Raw genomic sequence first — 21,673 nt, forward strand, 5'->3', positions numbered from 1 at the left:
TTCTCGAGATGTAAAGATGTCTTCCCAAGAGTGGTTGAAGTCCCAAAAATCTCTTGGAATGTTTCTTAAAGTCTAGGGTCAAAAATTCCCCTAAAAGATTTAAAATGTGGTTTGAATAGATTCGACCAAGTGAATTGAGAATCACAAAAACTAAAGTCACTCACGTAGCAAAACACTACACAAAACATAGATAAAGGAAAATATAAAGGAAAACTAAAGGCAAAAAGGGGAAAACGAAATAATCATATAACATAATTCGATGAAAACATCAACCGTGTGCACATTCGCATCGACTTTCTAGAACAGTCAAACATTCTAATCCGTCCCATAAAGTGCGTGAGAAACCCTAAGTTTCAAACTTTATGTTTTTGTTATTTATCATTTTTATCTCACAACTACCTAACTTTTTTCGTGCACATATTGGGGTGTTTGACAATTAGTTATTAGTTGAGTTAATTATATTAGCGGATAGCTAACAGTTGATTGTGTTTCATGTTTTGACCAGCTGATAGTCTGATAGTATTAGTCGTTTGTAGAAAATTGTTTAATAAATCAACTTTTTAATGTTTATTGAATTATACTTAAAATATTTTTAATTTTAGATATAAAATGTTAAAATAAGTTATTATTATTATTATTTATTCTTTTAATAATAATTCAACATTAAAAATATAAATTATAACATAAATTAAATAAACACAAATATCACAATAACCAACAACTATTAATAATAAGTTACAATTTTAAAAAGAAAATATAGACAATAACAAAAGACTACTCAAATAACTTTTTCATTTTTAGTTTATTAGCATCAACATTTACTTTAGTTATTTGATATTTTTAAATTAAAATTGATCAGCAAACAAGTTACCAAACATCTCTTTTTTTTTTTTGTTAAACTATAGTGGAGTGAAAACATTTTCTTATTTTAAACTATTGGGGAGTTGAACACAATTTATTATGTTTTCAAAAAAAAAAACCCACAATTTATTATTTGTCCGAACCTTGGGAAAACATCAGAATACGCGCAAAGACGTGGAAAACCCATTTCTCTGACTCTCTAGACGTTAAGAAAAGAAAAGTATAACACGCGCAAAGACGTACTATACAGACCCCATCTCTCTCTCTCTCTCTCTCTCTCTCTCTCTCTCTCTCTCTCTCCACGTTAAGAAATTAAAAGTACACATTTTTCTCTCTCTAAAGTAGATAGTGCCATTATTCATTCTCGCTCAGGTAATAAATGTCAAAGATCCTGCCCTTCTCCTTTTGGGGTTTTCTCTGATGATTCCAATCTCGATCGTCTCTGTACTGGATTTTTCATCTCTTTATTTTTGTGAGGGAAGAGCATGATTTTGAGGATTTTAGCGATTGGGGTTCTTTCTATTTTTTCTTGGTGGATTTTGGACTTTGAAGCTCTACTTATACTCGGTTCTTGCTTTGTTGCATTCTTCAATTAGTGGATTTTTTTTTGTGTTTGGTTAGTCTGAATCCATTGCCTTTCTTGATTTAATCCGATTTGTTTAATTTGCTTCTTGAATTGCTGGTTATCTTACTTGTTTATGATCTTGAGATCATTTCTGTTTGTATTTTTGTATGTATTATAACTGATCTTATGTTTTTAGAGACTTAAAATGCCTTTAATTGAATGGATAGGTGTCTTACTAAGGAGATCAAAGCAGTGTTAATTTAACGGACTTGGGAGATTGTACAAATATGGCGAACGATGCGGCGGCTTGTGCTGAGAGGGCCACAAGTGACATGTTGATTGGTCCTGACTGGGCAGTTAATATTGAGCTTTGTGATATTATTAACATCAACCCTGGGTACTGTTCAATTTAACTTCTCTTTGGATTGATTTCAATTCTAAAACTAATGTTGACTGCAAACAGTTTGAAATTGAAGTGATTGATTAACTTAACATGGTAACACTATAGATGCTTTTGAAATTGCTTTAATGCACATTCACAGTAATTATGAATTTCTGATGTATTTTACTTTCAAAAACACTATATAGTCTTGTTTTGGCTTGACACTTTATAGTGTTGTTCCTGGTACTAATTGAGTAGCTTAAAATTGCAGAAGATTTCACATAATCTAATTAGCATGATATTCTTCATGTTTTGCAAATTGGTGTGGGATCCTGTTGTTTTGAGTTTCCTTGAACTTATCCATTACTGTTCCAAACTTCCAATTTTCTTCTTCCTTAGTCTATTATGTGTGTGTGTGTGTGGAACTAGTTTCTTGGACAATTGCAAGAAACCATAGCAAGATACTGGGAAATTTCAAAACTCACTAAGCTGAATCCATTAACAGGTGAATCCTGTTAAAGCTGGATAGCAAATATATAGTTGCCACAACAGCTTGTAGCATCATTCTTCTTCTAGTTGAATTCTTTTCATTATAGATTGTGTTTTGATTGCATGGATTTTCAAATAGTTTGCTATGTGTTTTAAAATGTTGGCCAACTTAGATGATTGGCAGTTTTGTGGCTTTTATTTCATTCTGATGTTATGTAGTCTGTGCCTCTATTTGAAAATTTAATTGGGCTTTGTGAATTTAAATCTGGCTTCATTTGATATAAATTTCACCTTTTCAACATTTTTTTCCCTACCCTATTGAAATACAGGCAAGCGAAGGATGCACTCAAGATTCTAAAGAAACGTCTTGGGAATAAAAACCCTAAAATACAACTTCTTGCATTATTTGTAAGTAATTGTTGATATGGTAAAAAGTTTTATGCTTTCCCTTTTAATACTACCTTGTGGAAATTGGTGTACTGAATAATTTTATTGATGTGTTTTTCTCTGATTGAAAATACATGAAATTCTAACATGCACATTTGCTAAATGTCACTCTCTATAAAATTTTGATGTCCTGTATGCCATAAGCACCAAGTACTCCTATAAGGAAAATGGTCATGGAATGGGAATTAGATTTAGTTATGGTATTCTGGTTTAGTTTTATTTTCATATCTGGTCTTGACAGAACTATATCCTTAGTAAATTTTTTGAATTATTTCGTGATAATTAAATTAATCAGTGATGCCAATAACTTTTTGGGTGCTTTTCTAATTGTTGAAGGAATTATGTGGTGGTGTACAACATTTTATTGTTTTTGGGTTTGCTGTTGATACTGGTTCACCCGAGTCAAAGACCTGGCCTGCTTTGACTAAACTCCAGTAGGTTTGTTAGTTCTATGAATTTGAGAGTTGTCAACCCTATATTGTGGCTAGAACCTTTTTTTTTTTGGCCAAATTCTGTTGGATGGCACTGGTAGTAGGGCATTCAAATAATCTTAGGAGGGGTGAAATGTTTTATAGAAGATGATGGTGGCTATGTAGTTGACATTGTTAGTGCTGCAACCAGTGAGGTGAGCTAAAGATTAAGGTGCCTTGGTCTGGTTAAAGTAGATTCAATATATTTTGAATTTAAAATCATTGTTTTTACTGCTGTAATTTCTGGGCTGAGCATAGCCTAACCAAATATAATGAGCTTGAATCCAAAGTCATAATCTTGAACTTGATTCTGAATTAATTTTTCTGAATATAAAAGGAGGCAAAATACTGAGTTGGTGACGATGGTAAATGATATGAACCCAGTGAAACCAAGAGGCCAAAGGAAGAAAACGATTTTGATGAAATCTTAACAGATGGTTCTCAGATTCAATCTTAACATTTGGTATTTTGGAGAACAGATTGATCTTCTGAGCTGTCTTTGTACTAAGGATGGCATCCCCTTGGGACAGTGTTACAATTTTCTCCTGCATTTTTGTAGTAACAAAAATAAACTGCTACCTCCTATTTGTGTATGCGCATAACATTAGTATCCTCTTCAATTTTCCCAGCTATTAAATTTGAGTAAGCTCTCAACATTTTTACAAGAGGCTTTAGGCTTTTATAATTGTGGTTGTAGATACTGCCTTTAGTATTGGATTGAATGGCATACTCTTCTATAGATCCTATTTCAGTTTGTTCTTTGAGTTGAATATGATGCGAAGACATTAGAAAAGAAGAAATGAAGAGCCACTTATTCCAATACAATGACTGCATATTATACTTTATATATACAATGCATGTGCCACATATTAGGGGTATTTGTAAGGCAAAATGCAAATTCCTACTTGATGGAGAAAATGATATTTATCTTTGAAATAACTCCCATTTTTGCAACCTCTAATTAGGTACTTGAGACTCTTAGCAAAAACTGTGGAGAGAATATATTTCAGCAGATTGTTGAGCGGGACATTTTGCATGACATGGTGAAAATTGTAAAGAAAAAGGTACAATATAATTAGTTGTTCCATCCCACTTGCAATCTTTTCTTTTTCTTTTTATGCGATCATCATTGATTTTGCTCTCTTTTCTTTTTGTTTTTTCAGCCTGATTTGAATGTGAGGGAAAAGATTTTGATTCTGATAGATACATGGCAAGAAGCTTTAGGGGGACCCAGAGGACGGTTTCCACAATACCATGCTGCCTATAATGAGCTGAAGGTCTTTGTTTTTTTTTTTTTTTTTTTTTTTTTACTTATTTTATTTTATTTTATTTTATTTTATTTTATTTACTCCCTCCATCCAACTTAATTTGCCCTACTTTCCTTTTTAGTCCATCCCAAATAATGTTCACTTTCCTAATTTAAACACCACTAACTTATTATTTTACTCAATTTATCCTACTTTCCTTTTTAGTCCATCCCAAATAATGTTCACTTTCCTTTTTAGAAGGGCCCCAATTAACCTCTTTTTAGAAGGGGAAATTTGGAAAGAATATCACATGTTATTTGTTTTCTTAAAATCATGCCAAACACAATTACTCCCTACAAAATGGGATGGAGTATAATTTTAAGTTTATAACTAGTGATATTTGAAATACATTCTATGGTGATATGCTTGGGGCATATTGCATGTATTTGATTGGTAATTTAATATTCTTATTTATTTTTATATTATTTTATTTTTCTGTAACCTTTTATTTTATAAGTCACCATACAGAGTTATGTTTCAATTTCCATCAGTTGGGGGTTGATCAACAATTACATCATACTGGGCTATCTAAGCATTCTGCTTTATCTGGTAAAATAAAGATAAGAATTATTATCTAGCATGATAACGTAGTTAACAACTTAGGATTAAATGAAGCGACATTGTAGCTGCACTATAAGAGATGTGTTTCCTGTGCCAATAATGAACAACACTTGGTTCAAGGGGAGGCCCCCTGTACTTGAAAAGTAGTTAATTCTCCTTCCTCTTTAATGTAGCCAAAAACCAAAAGATGTTTGTTAATGGTGGACTCTAAAATGGGCAGTCACACAGAGATACAATTTAGCACACAATTAGATTGGTGTTCTTTATGTGTATTTTCTTCTGCCCTAATCTCCCCCTCTAGTAACTACTGTGACCAAGCCCCACCGAAGTGTAATTAGGCTATTCCTGGGTTATTTGGAATAACCTTTTCTTGATAATATGTAAATTAATGTGTGTGTGTGTGATTTATTTATACATTTGTTATATAATAATCAAGGTAAGGGTATTTTTGCCTTTTGAATAGTTATTTCATTTCTATTCTTAAACCGACCAGACACTATAATATTATTTTTGAAGTCTATTCATTTAGTGAACCAAACAATGAAATAGGATTTATATTCCCCCCAATTTCATCCCGCAAAGCAAATGTGCTGTAAGTGTCCATGAAGAAGCTCCATGGTTCTTCGTTCAGGCCTTGAGTCCCCTAGAACATGTTTGAAACTTGGTGTGCATTATTACTAATTCACTAGTGTGTTGAAGTAGTCAAAAACATGTAAAAGACGAACACTAACTTTGCATTTCTGATAATCTTCTTGGCTTCATTTGATTTTCTTCTTGTGATAATTCCAGTGTTATTTAGCATTGAGCTTTTGAAAAATCATTTTTGGGAAAAAACTCCTGAAGCCTGGTCACTACTAGAGCATTACTGCGATTACAATGAACAGTGATATTATATTCTAGTTTCTGCTTTCTCTATCATTTCTGTGAGGTGGGCTGCACTGCTAAAACATTGTTCTTTGCTTGATTTTTCACCAAAGCTCATGCAAAATGATTTTATAATGAAATTGGCAGGCTTTTGGTGTGGAATTTCCTCCCCGTGAAGAAAACAGCGTTCCTTTATTTACTCCACCGCAGACCCATCCAATTGTTCATCCTGCGGCTTCAACATATGAAGACACTGCAGTCGAGCTCTCTCTTGAGTCTGATCAATCTGGACTTAGGTATTGCTTTAATTTATGGGTGGGGGAATTATTACATTGGATAGAATGGCATGCATCAAATTTTGAAATTCACATTTGTCTTCAGAATCACCTAAAGTTATTGCTAATCATTTGAAAAATTACCTTGGCACCATAGCTATTTGGGTTGAAAGGATACATAATACAGCCTAGGTATTATAATTTAAAGCACATCCTACAGGCAACCTAGTTACTGTGTACCCTTGACGTTAGAAAGTTATGTATGACATATTGACATTATATTGTTTAATACTACTTGTTAGGAATGTTTATCTCATATGTATGACATGACATGATCTTGTGTCTTGCGTTCAATGTGCTTAGGCGAACATGTTTTTTTTTTCTTTCCATTTTTGAATCATTCGCCTTTTCTTTGTAGAGCTTACATTTCATTGTAATAGTTTTCCCATTTTTCTAAAATTAAATGACTAGTGAAACCTACTTTTCACCGTTTAATAGCTGCATATTTTGCCTTGTACATTTTACTATCCTTCCAAGTTACTGTTGTCCCTCATTTGCACTGCTTATTGATATATTTTTTGCTTTCGTAAAATCTAGTCTGCCAGAGCTTCAAAATGCTCAGGGTTTAGCAGATGTTTTGATGGAGATGCTTGGTGCCTTGGATCCTAAGAACCCTCAGGTTAGATTGTTAGAACTTTATTCCATTTTTCTTTTTTAGAAACATGTCTAGTACAATCACATCCAATACAGCTTCACTGGTTTACATGTTTTTTCATGAGTGCTGCTATCTGTATGATTCTTTATTTTTGGTGAACTATAGTTTCGTATGTAACAAAGATCCTATAGAGAGGTGCATTGAGAAAATCTACAGAATGCTCACATATTCCTTTAGATAGAAGCTGTCATCTCTAAAGGCAAATTATATTTCCAGCACTGTTTGGATGTGAAAGGCACACACCTGATAATGCCATGCTTGAGCCTAGAAGTATTTTGAATTTAGTCCCTCCTATTACCCCTTTTAGTGGTTGTCTATATTTGACTAGTATTAGAATTTGTTGCTTTCTTCTGAGGATTGGTGTATATTCTAAACTATTGGACTGTAAAGTGATTTAGGAATTAGATGCTTGATCAAAATTATCTTGTTTCAAGCTTTGTATAAATCTCAATTTACCATATAAGCATTTTGAAACAGGGTCTAAAAGAAGAGGTCATTGTTGACCTTGTGGAGCAGTGTCGGTCTTACCAAAAGCGTGTCATGGTTCTTGTGAACAACACTGAGTAAGGATATGATCAGCTTTAATTTGTTCTATACTTTTGAATTTTGATGTTTCTGATTTCCTTCTAATGTGATTACCCATTTCAATTTAGAGATGAGGAGCTTCTATTTAAAGGGTTGGCACTTAATGACAATTTACAGTGGGTTCTTTGTCGTCATGATGATATTGCCAAGGGAACCTCCTCTGCTACAGTAGTGGCAAATGACACTCCTGTTGCTCCCTTGATGAATGTGACTCACGAGGATGAAGAGTCAGAAGATGATTTTGTTCAATTATCCCGCAGGTATCCTGAGTTTTGTTTTATGCTTCATTTGTTTCTATCATGATCTTGTATAAATAAACTGAGCTCTAAAACATGTTTAATTACAAGCTATGTTGTTGAGCTAAATGTTTCACCCCAGAACAATGAAAATTCCTAATATTTAAGATTGGATATTGGCTTCCTGGGCAAAATTTTGTCACATGGTTACCAGTGGTCTATTGAGATTATACTACAATGCTATATCCACTAGCAATTTCATGAAGTTCTGGCCCAATAAGCCTCTATAAAATTGGGGTGGCATTGGTAATATATCTGCTAATAACTACTGAATTTGTACATATTGGGGCAAATCATGATATCAGAGTTCAATTCTAGACTGATTATTGACTAATTAAATGATAGTGCTAAACCTCCTGTTTCAGTCAAAGTAAACACAGTAACCAGCAATTGTCAATAGAAATCTCAACTACGGATTGAATAATTATTAGTTATAACTAGTAAAGACAAGATTTTAAAGCTGCAGAAAACAGGTTTGAGAGCGATGCATGAATTTGAAGTTTAGGCTTGTTGAAAACAGGTTTGAGAGCAATGAAGAGTGGGTGGACTAGTGGAGGTTCTGTTGTCACCTCACCCCTCATTCCATTATGAACTTTCCTTTTATTTATTCTTTTTGCATGTTTTTGTGAATAGAATCTTTGTTTTATATTGTATCTGGAATATTTCCTTATAGTACTAATAGGACTACTTGACTACTTCCCATTGCTATGATGTGTCAATTGGATGATATATTTGGAAAATTTCTTTACACCACATCCTACCTGTTCATTTGCAGAATTGATCTTTCTGTTACTTTTTATTTTTTGTTTTTCTCTTTATGAAAGGTCCAAAAAGATTATATCATTGTGATGCTCTTAAAGTTAGTAAAGGCTTTAATGCTTTATAATCTATTGCTTTGCCACTTGATTTCCTTATGCTCATATAATCACAGATCTACAAGAGATACATCCCAAGGACTGGGACAGGGACGTAAGCCCCTTGGCTTGAAAAGTGAGCCAGTGCGGATCAATCCAATTCTTCCTCCACCACCCTCATCGAGGAATCCAGTTTCTACTGATGCTGGAATGATTGACTATTTAAGTGGTGAAACATATCAGTCCGAAAGATCGTCTGGACCTTCAGGATCTGCACCAACTGCTGTTTCTACACATTCAAATGATTCAATCCCTGTCAAATCAAATCCTCCAAAGCTCTCTTCTTCTCCTCCAGATGATCTCATAAATCCAACGGCAGCCGATGATGATTTCCTTAACCCCACGGCATCTATGTTTGCTTCAAAGCCCAAATCTGCCGATCATTTACCTCAAGCTCCTTGGGATGCTACCCCTGCGGGCGCCCTCCCACCACCACCTGCCAAATTTAACCAGAGACAACAATATTTTGAGCAACAGCATCAATTTCCTGGCAGCCCCTCAAATTCCAGTGCGGGGTCTTACAACAGCTTAGTGGGGCAGACAAAGAATCTGTCGATTAATCCACCAACCCCAACCAAACAAGAAAAAGCAGAGGATGCGCTCTTCAAAGATCTGGTTGATTTTGCCAAAGCTAAGTCTTCATCATCATCGTCGTCAAAGCCTTCTAGTAATAGATCTCTTTGAGAAACTGTATTAATCATTGGTGTGGTACAGTTTCCAGTGTTGTTAGTTCTGATCAATATTTCAGACTAATAATTACAGATTGGAACTCAGAGCATTGTTACTATATGTTTTGCTGAAACCGCTTGCTGCCTTCATTTACAGACATTGAGTTTGTGAATATCAGTGTTTAGTGTATATCTCTGTGTGTGTGTGTGTACTTGTGGTGCAAGAATTTCACAAAGTTCTTTCACTTGTTTTCATATCAGCATATAGATTGTAAACTTGTTTTTGTGCTTTTGGATTATTAATAACTTTTATATTATTTCATGTTAGAAAGGGTAGTGATAAATAGAGACAGGATTTACACAGTTTTGACATATACCACTTTTTGTTAATTCTGGGGTGGATTTTATTTATTCATCTAAGAAAATTTCAATAATTTTTGCCCAAAACCAAAGAAATATGAGAGCAATTTCATATATGGATTTTGTGGTGGTTTTTTTCAGAAGTAAAATAAATTTTGTGATGGTTTTTTCATAAATAAAAATTAGATGGGTGGTTTTTTCACTTATGGGAGATGAAATTTTTAAGTGGTTTTTTCTCATGCAAATTAAATTTATTTTTTTTTTTGAGACCCATCAATTGATAAAATAGCGAGCATGTAAATATTGATGGGTTTATTTTTTCCCCTTTTCTTTCTTACTTATCACTACCCAAAAATATAAAAATTCTCTTGAGTTGTTGTGAGTTGTAACTTTTACAACTTAATTTTTTTTTTCCTAGAAAGAGGAGTTGCACTAAAGGCATTGGAGAATTCCATGATTATTTACTATACTCTTGCAAAAATCCCGCCTAGTCACCGATTAATCGGCCTAGGCGCTAGGCACTCCTAGGTCATGGCGATTTCCCCCTAGGTTCTCGCCTAAGTGCCCGCCTAGCGCCTAATTCGGCCGCCTAGGCCTTAACTTGTGTGTGTGTGTGTGTGTGTGTGTGTGTGGCCTAGGCCGTCTAAGCGCTACGCACTACTCTATCGCCCGACTAGCGCCTATTGCAACCATGATTATACTAGTTATCATATGCGCATTGTGCAAATAGTTCAATGCTCAATATGTATTTTTAAATTAGTGTTTCAGAATTTATTAAAGTATCAATACAAGAAATATTTCAAGAATGCATAACTATGGTCTGTAACAGAAATATTTGAAGAATGCATAATAAATAATTAACGAAATATTTCGTTATTAAAGTTTACACTAACGGAATGTAGGGATGTTTAAGAAAAGTAAATGATGATATAATAGATGGTAAAAGTAGGAAAAAAATACTAAAATCAAAATAATATAAACCATTCATTTCATCCAACAATTACACAAATATTTTTTAGTTTTAGTTAGGGTTTAACTTTATTGGCCCTTATTACATTGTATGTATAGGTAGATGTAGATGTAAATATAATATATAACATATATATGAGCTGCCATAAAATAAAAGATGCAAATATGGTGTGTCTAAGTATGGTTGCGTTTCTTCCTATTCCTAAGAAGATAAATAGCAATGCGTTTAGTGGAAGTGTTGAAAACGCGAAAGGCATCTGCGAAAATCTGACGCTTTATGCTTCCTCTCACGGGTGGAAATGGCGGAAACCGCTTGTTTATCATCTGCGCTATGCTGCAGCTTCCTCTTTGCCGCACTATCTCTTGCCTTGATTCTTTGCAGGTTGCCATCATAGCTTACAACTCTGATCTTTGTGTGTTGAGAACACAAGGAAATTAAATATATAGTGAGTCATATCCAAACTTGCACAACAATCAATTGGATGAACATGGTTATTATGAGCTTTTGTACTTGCAAAAAAGTTAATATTCTCTTCTCAACATCTCTCGCCGCACAGTTGAGAATTTCTTTTAAATAATAATAATAATAATAATAATAATAATAATAATAATAATAATAATAACAAATAGTTGAGAAGCGGCAATTCGAGTGGTCACCGGCCTGACAACCAATCTAATTATCTTTAGTAAAACATTTTGTGAGACCGTCCATAAAATCGGTCGAGTCGGGTCGGGTCGAGATGATAATGTAATATTTATACGAAAAAATATAATACTAATAAGGAATAAAATGTTTATTACTTATAAAGAAAAATGTAATATTTTTGAAGAAAAATATAATACTTTTACATTTTTTTTATTTAAAAGTATTACATTTTTCCTTGAAACATTTCATTTATTAGTATTACTGTTTGTAATATAAGTATTACATTTCCATCTTGACCTGACCCATTTCACGGATAAGAATCCTTCACACGATCTCACAAGAAAGCCACTCATTATCTTTATTTTTATTTCTTTGTTGGAACTAACTTGTCTAAAAAAGTTACAATCGAGATTATAATTCGATCTATTTTTTATTAGAAAAATATGACTCCTACCCTCAAATTCTACTCCCAACTTTTACTCTCTCTCACAAAATTTTGATTTTGACATTTTTATTGAGACTCACATGATGAAGATAACTAATCACCAATTACCACATAAGAGAGTAAAAGTGATGGAGTAGAAGTAGGGAGTACATCTAGTATAACTGTTTTTATTATCAGCTTAAGAGTCGCTAGCTACTATACTTTAATTTCAATAAATCAAAATTAATTCATCACTCCTTTGTAATTTGTAAAGTAAATTAATGTAGATTATAGCATGAAATAGGGCGGATCGGATGGGATGGGAGGAAACTTCCTTAGCTTGGTGCCACAATATAATTGAGCAAATTAAAGTTGGGAGGAAAGAAGCAAAATATGTAGCGATGGATGGAGCAATTTCGCACCCGTTTTCTTCTTGCTGTCCTCTTTGTTACGTGAGGAAGTCGTCATGTCGTATATATTGCAATTTGCCACTACAAATCTAATTTCGGAAATCGGATCCTTATGATCTATTTTTGGATTATTATATTCTCATTTATGACTATTGTAGTCTTATATAATCAAGAGTTAATACCTATTTATGTCTCTCGACTATTAAGTATTGTTTAATTTAATCATTGACTTTGAAAATTATCTAATTTGATCTTCTAACTTTAAAATCTCACTCAATTTGGTCCTCTGTTACAAAATTCATCATCCAAAAGTTGTTAAACTGAAGGGCAAAATGGTCATCCTATTGTATTTTTCACCTCCCCCCTTCCCCCCACCCCTTTTCTCAGGCATTGTCTTGTATGATCGCTTTTTGAAGTATTGTCTATCCAATATATTCTAATATGAAAGTTGCCATTGTATAGGAGTTGATGGCTACCATCTTAAGGCCAAGTATGGGAGACAGATGCTCACAACCAGTGTATACATTCTCTGTAGATTTTATGTTAAGATTTGTGGAATGGGGATGAGTTTTACAGGTCAAGATGCAAAAGTACTAGTGAGTGATAGCTTTGTCACCAGTGTCTATGCAATGCACTTAGGGGAAGAATTGGGGAACAAAACAGAAGAGAGAAAAGATTAGGGTTGAGATGAAGAAAAGGGAGAGAAAAAAGGAGATTTATTTTATTACTAAGCATAACTTCTCAGTACATCCCAAGGGGATTAAATACAACGTCAAAAACAACCCTCCTTTACTGGATTCGTAACAGAATAAGATTTCGAAAGGTAGTGAAAAACGACGTTGTCTGATGAGGTTGTTCAACCGATTCCAGCTACCAGCTTAAACGATGACGTTGGACCCTTCATCTTTAACGGCTCTCTTATGCTACTTCATACGACGCCGTTTGCTTCCTTCGTTCATCGTCCCTCCCATTTTCAACCATCTATTTCCCTCATTTGGTCTTCCTCCCTTTCCTACCACCTTCCACACCATTTATGAATCCTTCCGGGGCTTTACATCACCCTCCCCTCTAGAGGATCCTTGTCCCCAATGATCGAATGAAGGAAATTGGCTCTGAATGTGATAATAATCCTCCCAAGTTGCTTCCTCTTGAGGCAAATTAGCCCACTAGACCAGAATTTGAGTCACTACTTGGTTATTCCGCTTTACCAGCCTTTTACCCAGTACAACTAAAGGTTCTACCAAGATCTGACCTTCTTGCCCAACTATTGGGGGGTCAAGTTTAGCTACCACTCCATCTCCAATCCTCTTTTTGAGCTGGGAAACATGAAACACTGGATGTAGTAGTGTTCCTGGGGTAACAACAGTCTGTATGCAACTTCTCCAATCTTTTCTACCACCTTATAGAGTCCATAATACTTAGAGGATATCTTCATATTACCCTTAACAACCAAGACACATGTCTATAGATCAAGTTGGACTTTAAGATAGACTCAATCCCCTAGTTTCAGTGACCTTTCACTCTTTCCCTTATCTGCTTGCATTTTCATTCTATTCTAAGCTTGTTTTAGATTCTCCTTCAATGTTGCTAACACAACATTCCTCACTGTCAGCCAACTGAGGTCCCCATCCCCTGGATTTGAATTGAAAGCCATTAAGGGGAGATGGTAACCATATAGAGCTTGGAATACAATGATGTACACTTGAGGGAGGAGTGGTAGTTAGTATTGTACCACCATTCTATCAAGTATAGCCATTTAACCCAACTCTTAGGCTTCTGGAAAATCATACACCTTAAGTAGCCCTTCACACACTTATTCACTCTCTCAGTCTGCCCATCTGTTTGAGGATGATAAGCAGTTGAAAGGTTCAACTTCATCTGCATGTTCTTAACAAAGTCTGTCAAAACTTACTAGTGAAAACCTTATCTCTGTCTGAGATAATCTTACTTAGTGTTATGCTAATCCTGTGTGTTACTTGTGTTTTATTCTTGAATTAATTTCAGGTTATCCTGCATGAGCATTGGGCATGAGAGCGAATTGTTCCACTTGGAGTATTATTTATTGAAATTTTTTAGTTAATTAGTTAGTTAGGTGGCTAGTTAGTTGGATTAGATTCGTTTATGTTATCAATTAGAAACCTAAATTTAAATTTTTGGTTTAGCATTGTGTTTGGGTATAAGTAGGTACCTGGACGTGGCGGTTTGGGGTGGATTTTTATTTTATTTTCCTTGACTCTATTACATTATAGTATCTGTTCATCTATACTTTCTCAACCTGTTGAATAGGGATGTCAACTGCACCCACACCCGACGGGGAACCCGATTCCCCGCCCATACAAGGACGGGGATGTGGAAAGAAATAGGGGATCGGGGATGGGGATGAGGGCAATTTTGAATTTCCCGCCGGGAACGGAGGCGGGGATGGGAAGTACGCTCCCCGCCCCGCCCCGTCCCCGATATATATATGTGTGTGTGTGTGTGTGTGTGTGTGTGTGTGTGTGGCCACACAACACACACATATGTATTACTTTGTATACAATATATATAATTTTAGAAAAATTATTGTCATTGTATGTCATGCTTATGAAATGTATATTTAAATAACATGTTTAATTGTAAAAATATTGAATAGTATTTTAAGTTGGGGATGAATATATATATGCGTTATTTATTTAAATGTTTTTAATTTTGTTTATAACTCACTAACGGGGTGGGGAATCTCCGTCCCCGAATAATCCCTGTGGGGATGGGGATGGGGATGGGGGGATTTTTCCCTTCCCCGACGGGGATGGGGATGGGACGGGGAATGGAAAGAAAATCGGGGGCGGGGATGGAGGGTATGTCCCCCGCCCCCACCCCACCCCGTTGACATCCCTACTGTTGAAGCACAAAGAGTTACTGACTCTATTACATTGTAGTATCTGTTCATCTATACTTTCTCAACTTGTTGAAGCACAAAAAGAGTTATTGACTCTATTACATTGTAGTATCTGTTCATCTATACTGTCTCAACCTGTTGAAGCACAAAGAGTCAACACCGCCTCGAGGCTCAATCTCATGACCTCCCATATGAGAGAGTTACTACATGCCATCTGAGCATAAGGTGCTTGGCTAATACATGTTTAATTAATTTGGTTGATCCTTAATAATTTATCTTGGGTTTTTAAATGGGGTGTTACAGTCGTATGAGCGCATGTCAACATTTTGTCGTCATCTATACTCCAAACTTCTTGACTACCCTCCGAGTTGGCCGGTGGTGAAAATTGAGAATTTTTTGAAGATGGTTGGGAAGAAGAAAATTGGGTTGGGAATTTTAATAACTTGAGTAGCTTCTTTCCATTGTGATATGCAAAAGAAATTGTTTTAAAATGTAGGAATTGAGAGAATAATATGATTGAATTGAGAGTTGGATGAAAGTGAAAAAATTGTAGAAATAATAGGTATTTATAGATAAAATAATAATAAATAAATAATTTTTCTTATATTAAGCCAGGCATGCACGACCAGAAGCAACGACATAAAATATGGTCGTTGTTAGTGATGGCTAGCAACAACCAAATTAAATGGCCTCAATTGAGAGTGGCCGCCAGCAGTCGACCAAGCGGGTGCATGTAACATGCCCGCTTGAGAGGCTAGTGAGACTGACTATTTTTTTTTAAACATGCAAAAACTTGAAACTTGCAGGATTAAAAAAAAAAAAAAAAAAAAAAAAAAAAAAAAAAAAAAAAAAAAACCCTTCCCCCATCAACAAAAACCAATTCCAAAAACTATTAAAAGTCGATTGATGATGATGCTCTTAGGAAGGTGGGTAGCATTGTAAGGAACTTTAATGATGTAAGAACAATTTTGTCTAATAAAAAATAATAGTACAATATTTGTAAAATAATGTAAAATTGTACTATTATAGAAATATAGACAAAATTTATTAATTCCATAATGACCTAAATCATTCCTAATAATGCAAAAGCATAATTAAACTATTGAGTTTTGTTCTAAATAATCAAAAGAAAAGAAAAAACAAATTAACCTAGATTCGTTTTTAAAAGAATTGCAAGAAAATGATTTTAAGGTTCCTTATTTGTAATCTTTGATGCTCAACTTTGAATGGTATGTATATACTCAAAAAAATAATATTAAAAAAATAAATAAATAAATAAAAATAAAAACCTCAACACTCTGAATGATTTGTTATGAAGTCCAGAAATCCATTGAATCAATTAATTTTATGATTTATAAATGCAATGGCATTGAATTCCACAAGATTTGTCAGTCAAATGATCATCTGTATGAATGCAATACATACAAAAGATCTTGAAACAAATTCATGTCTCTATGGAACCAGTAGGCTTCAGAATCCCCAATCTGGACTAGCATATATGCATTCTGCACTTTGTCAAACGCTCTTTTGTACATGTTATAGCAGAAAGGTTGCAAGTGCTTGGAAGATAGACTTGGCGCTTCCCCAAATGTTATGAGGTCCAGAATCTTGCCTTGCACCAGATGACACTCCATTGATATGATCTCCCGGTCTTCCCTGAACATAACATTTTATTTCGGTTCAGCATAGTATAGTGAATCATCTCAATCTCGTATATTGATAGCAAATAATATAATCCCAAATGAAAGACAAGCATAGATTTCATAATGCATGATAGATTTACAATGGCACTTGACTACCTTTACTGCATCCTTGAGGGGCCCCCAGCATTCAACGTGGTTGTATTTCTTTGAGCTAGAATGGAAGAAGACTCGAACTAAAGCATTCGTTAGCTCGGGATTCTCTTCGAAGAGAACTGAATCACCATATAAGACAGCCTCGAGTACCTGATAGAGAGAGTATAAGAATTGAAAGCAATCTTTTGAGCAGATACTAGCTAGCTAGCGGAACAAAAATTAAGTTTTTCAACGCACAATGCCCTGACAAGATTGTGGAGGCCAATGGAGGGAAAATCACGATGGCTCAGTGGTCCAGTAAGTGGGAGGACCAGTTTCTGGTGCCCACAAGAGGGTGAAACTCCCACCACACTGGGCGGCTGCCAAGACTCAATCTTGCGTCCTTGCCCATAATCTACCACCACCCAGGAATCAACTGAGCTACCCGTGCATGTGGGCAATATACAGATATCCTTGCCCACAAAGGCAAAATCCTTTGCTCCAAGGGCCTGACAAGATTGTGGAGGCCACTGGAGGGGTAAATCACGATGGCTCAGTGGTCTATTAGGTGAGAGGACCAGTTTCTGGTGCCCACAAGAGGGTGAAACCCCTACACTGTGCAGCTGCCAAGGCTCTATCTTGCTTCCTTGCCCATAATCTGCCGCCACCCAGGAAGCAACTGGGCTGCCCGTACATGTGGGCAATATACAGATACCCTAAGAGGACAGGTTGTAGCTGTTTTTTGACAAACTTACCAAAGGCAATTCCTTGGAGAAAATTAGGTATCTAAACTCTGCAGCTAACTCCTGCAAGAGATTCGGTCCACTCACATAGCAATGGACATCAAGGCACATGTTTCCCTTCTCTTGTGTCCATTCAGCCACCACATCATCCTTGTTATACCACCCTTTCAACTGCCATGGAAACACATCTCAGAATTTGAATATGAAGAAGTCAGTTTTGCTCAGCAGCTGTTTCAAACATTATGAGTATAGAATGATTACCTGATCGAGGTTGATGATATTCGAGATGGTTAATGTCAAATTCGCGGTAAAATCACAATGTGAAAGTGTATATGTTCTTGGCACAACTCTGCTATATGTATCAGTCTCTTCTCCAGTAAATGCAACTTTCAACTTAGAAGCTTCAAATCTTGCTGGAGGACCTAACAGTCTAACAGCCTGGCAGCAGTGGCACCAAATGATTCACCAATTTGGCACTAAATTCTCAACACATTATATACCAATTTTCTAAAATCCTTTTCTTCATACATCTATATATATATATATATATATATATATATATAAAGGAAAATTGCACTTTTCGCCCCTAAGTTATAGGATAATTATAGGGTTCGTCCGTACTTGTTTGTCATTTTACTAACAGGCCGTTCTCACTTCTCTATGGCCCTGTTTGGTAAAAAATTGGCCTATAGGCCAATTTTGACTTTTTTGATCACTATTAATTGTTTGATTTAGTTAAAATATCAATATAAGTGTTTGGTTAATTAACTTTTTGCAACTCCAAAATGCTAAAATTCAAAAAGCTACTCCAAACAACTTTTTCAATTAGCTTTTTTAGAAAAGAAATTATACCAAACAACTATCAGTTAACAGCTAATTTACCAAACATTTTTTTACAACAGCTAATGTTATCAACTAGTTATTCCCTCTAATTAATACAATCAGCTAATCTATCACTAACAGCCCTTTACCAAACATGGCCTATATAACTTTGAAAACAAAGTATTTTATTAAAAAGTACAAGCAAGTCTCATTTCTCATTTGCGCGCGTGCCCGTGAGAAAAAACTTTTATGCTATACAATTTAAATTCTTTCTTTCAATAAGAAAATTGTATATATACTAGTGCAAACCCACATCTCTCTTCTAACATGGGAGTCTTCTGAACTCCATTTTTCACTACTTTGAAAGAATCAATTTTTCACACACATTATCCATTTTATGCATATAATATATCAAATTAAACTTCTCCTTTAAAAACACCCGAATCCACTTTAACTCGACCCAAATCAAAAAATGAACAATTACCCATATAAAATGCCATTTTTAGCCAAATTTTCCAACATAAATATAAATATGATAAGTGACCAAAATATTTGTTGTCAGCTGCGGAATACAGAAATGGAATCAAACCCAGATTAAACAAAATGTTTATACTTGTTAACAATGGCATTTACTCAAACTTTGAAAATTGAGTCATTATATATATATAGAGAGAGGGAGAGATACCTGGAAGACAAGGGCATTGTAGGTGGGTCTTCTGGAGGAGGAAAGAAGAGCAGGAGTCATGGACGGCTTGACGTGGCAACTGTAACAAGGGGAACTTGAAGAAGAAGAAGAAGAAGAAAATGTAGCAGCATTTTGATGGATGAAGAAGTGGGTATTGGCCATGGAATGCATGACAAATTCATCCTCTCTCTCTCTCTCTTCTCCTCCTTATTCTCTTCTCTCTCTAAACGCCTCCATCTATCGCTGTGTGTGTAAGTTTGTGGCAGCGAGGCTAGTGATCGAAACTAAAGCAAAAGAGAGAGAATGGGTTTTGTGGATAGAGGGCGACACACATTGTCACATTATTAATTTTTTCATTTTTTATTCTTTGATTTCTTAAATTATTTTACGTTTTTAGAGGGTCCACAAAATCCTTTAGGAAATTTGTCGTCCAATCACGTACTCACACCTGTCCCACAGTCTTACCATGTGGTAGGGATACAGACTTGGTCTTCGGCTCTTGGCATACCTAATAACCTAGGAAAATTGTCAAATACGCCCTCAAACTTAAAAATTAATTAGGCCCTTAAATTTTTTAAAAGTGCAATTACACTCATTAACAATTCATTTAGGTGTAATGAAATCCAAAAACAAGTTAATGACCTGCTATCACAGGTCAATACGGTTCAGGCCACCTTCCGGTGAATTTTTCGGCAAAAAAAAAGTGACCAACAACCGACCTAGATTTGTCGAAAATTTCGCCGGTCACTTTTTTGTCGGAAATTTCGCAGGTCACTTTTTTTTTTTTTTCGGAAGGTGGCCTGAACGCTAATGACATGTGATAGCAGGTCATTAATTTGTTTTTGGGTTTCATTGCACTTAAATGAATTGTTGAGGGGTGTAATTGTGCCTATAAAAAGTTTAGAGGCATAATTAACTTTTAAGTTAAAGTTCGAGGGCCTATTTGACCCTTTTTCCAATAACCTAATAAATACCGAGTATAAAATAATGTATATCCAATTAGAACCAAAAATATGGTTACAAGTTGGATTCTTGCAATATATTGATCATTTTAGTTTAAGTTGATAGATTTTTTTTTAAAAAAAATCCATTACTAATTAAAGTTATAAGGTGAGAGCCAAGCATCTTGTGCTCAGATGGTATGTAGTGATTTCTCTTATGTTGGAAGTCATGAGATTAAGTTTTAGTGGAGGTGTCGTTAATTTTGTGTGCTTGTTTGAATACAGATATTACAATGTAATAGAGACATTTATGTACACTTTCAATAGTAGTCGCTAATTTCCTTTGTCATTATTAACTTTTACATACAAATTATGCATTGTTGAAATAATTTTATAAATTTTTATTTTCATTAGTCATTAATTACATAATTTTATCAAAAATTTTAATTGAATAACATTAAAAAGTATAATTTTTTGTAAAATAATTGGGAATGAAACTCTCTCATTGATAACTCCAATCCAAAGAAAGTATAGAAGTCTAAAATTAACACCCCCCCCCCCCCCCCCCCCCGGACTCTTATAGAAGTCTAAAATTAACGCGCGCCCCCCCGCCCACTATAAGAGTCCAACCACATACCAGTTCAAGACCGAATTAGTCTTAAATTGGCCTAGAGCAAAAATAATAATTATATCATGTTGGAGATTTATATAGTAATGGAGATTAATGTTTCAGATGAACTACTATGAAAGTTTAAAATAATATTTGAAGTTGTGAAATTATAAATATTATTTTAGTTTGGTAGAAAGTTATGGAGAATGAGTTTGCTGGAAGGCTTGGTCTATTCTCCAACACTGGAGGATTATTTTCCAACATTTGGTATTATATGTAATATATTTATATATGTGTTTGTATTGTATATATGTTTTTGCACTTGTACGTTTTACATGGCTAATATACCTGAACATCGGAAATAGATATATAACTAATTGTTACCCGGAAAAAGGGGTACACTAATGAGTTCTTAATGGGTGTTGAGGAATTTGTAAATTATGCAATCACACTTCGTGTATACGAGGCTTTAATGAAGATTATGTGCCCGAATAGAGTACACTTGTCTACGGATGATGTTCGTGTTCATTTGTATAAGAAGTGTTTTGAACCAAATTACTTGATTTGGACATGTCACGGTGAGCTTGCCCCCTCAATACAACCATATATGAACGAGGGCCATAGTGAAAACAATCGGTATGAAGTATGAACAAATGATTTTTTTATGTATCTAGTCCATCATTTTTTTCATTAAAATGTCGAAAATGACCAAGACGCGTGGAGATAAATTCTCATCCACATATTTATTTGTTGAGATAATCATGGAGTTTGTTATCAACTAAGCGTCCGTTTGAAAAGGAGGAAAATGACTTCTGGAAAATGTTTTCTGAAAAATGAGTCATTTTTCGGAAAATGTTTTCCTTTGTCGTGTTTGGCTGCACAACAGAAAACTATCTTTGTGTCTTTGGTTCATTTTATGAAAAAAGAGGTAGAATTGTATAATTAAACATTTTATATAATTAATTATTTTATTTAAAATAAAAATATTTATAATAATATTTATTTATTTTT

General features: G+C 34.8%; 2 protein-coding genes across 3 annotated transcripts; one reads left to right on the forward strand and one right to left on the reverse strand.

Annotated features, from left to right (window-relative positions):
* Positions 1 to 1,139: 1,139 nt before the first annotated feature.
* On the forward strand, positions 1,140 to 9,723 carry LOC109151280 (TOM1-like protein 2). Of its 2 annotated transcripts, none has more exons than XM_019299212.1 (10): positions 1,140 to 1,477; positions 1,654 to 1,823; positions 2,627 to 2,705; positions 4,180 to 4,278; positions 4,378 to 4,491; positions 6,094 to 6,242; positions 6,819 to 6,900; positions 7,414 to 7,499; positions 7,590 to 7,781; positions 8,749 to 9,723. In XM_019299212.1, the coding sequence occupies exons 2-10, from the start codon at positions 1,714 to 1,716 to the stop codon at positions 9,413 to 9,415; spliced, it is 1,578 nt and encodes a 525-aa protein (XP_019154757.1). In that variant the 5' UTR covers positions 1,140 to 1,477; positions 1,654 to 1,713; the 3' UTR covers positions 9,416 to 9,723. The 2 variants fall into 2 exon arrangements, with proteins under 2 accessions (XP_019154757.1, XP_019154756.1); XM_019299211.1 differs by having other exon boundaries at positions 1,140 to 1,233.
* Positions 9,724 to 16,416: 6,693 nt separating this feature from the next.
* Positions 16,417 to 19,428, reverse strand: LOC109151097 (protein STAY-GREEN LIKE, chloroplastic). Its single transcript, XM_019299010.1, has 5 exons — positions 19,112 to 19,428; positions 17,866 to 18,042; positions 17,617 to 17,775; positions 16,886 to 17,032; positions 16,417 to 16,742 (listed from the first exon to the last, which is right to left on the reverse strand). The coding sequence occupies exons 1-5, from the start codon at positions 19,280 to 19,282 to the stop codon at positions 16,623 to 16,625; spliced, it is 774 nt and encodes a 257-aa protein (XP_019154555.1). The 5' UTR covers positions 19,283 to 19,428; the 3' UTR covers positions 16,417 to 16,622.
* Positions 19,429 to 21,673: the final 2,245 nt, after the last annotated feature.

Source organism: Ipomoea nil, unplaced genomic scaffold (assembly GCF_001879475.1).
Source record: "Ipomoea nil cultivar Tokyo-kokei standard unplaced genomic scaffold, Asagao_1.1 scaffold2283, whole genome shotgun sequence".
Classification (NCBI taxonomy): domain Eukaryota; kingdom Viridiplantae; phylum Streptophyta; class Magnoliopsida; order Solanales; family Convolvulaceae; genus Ipomoea; species Ipomoea nil.

Coding starts and splice junctions, on each gene's coding strand:
- LOC109151280 (XM_019299212.1), top strand. CDS start 1,714: ATGGCGAACGATGCGGCGGCTTGTGCTGAGAGGGCCACAAGTGACATG. Junction 2,706..4,179: donor TACAACTTCTTGCATTATTT/GTAAGTAATTGT, acceptor ACCTCTAATTAG/GTACTTGAGACTCTTAGCAA. Junction 6,901..7,413: donor TGGATCCTAAGAACCCTCAG/GTTAGATTGTTA, acceptor ATTTTGAAACAG/GGTCTAAAAGAAGAGGTCAT.
- LOC109151097 (XM_019299010.1), bottom strand. CDS start 19,282: ATGCATTCCATGGCCAATACCCACTTCTTCATCCATCAAAATGCTGCT. Junction 18,043..19,111: donor ACAATGCCCTTGTCTTCCAG/GTATCTCTCCCT, acceptor CACTGCTGCCAG/GCTGTTAGACTGTTAGGTCC. Junction 17,776..17,865: donor ATATCATCAACCTCGATCAG/GTAATCATTCTA, acceptor TTTCCATGGCAG/TTGAAAGGGTGGTATAACAA.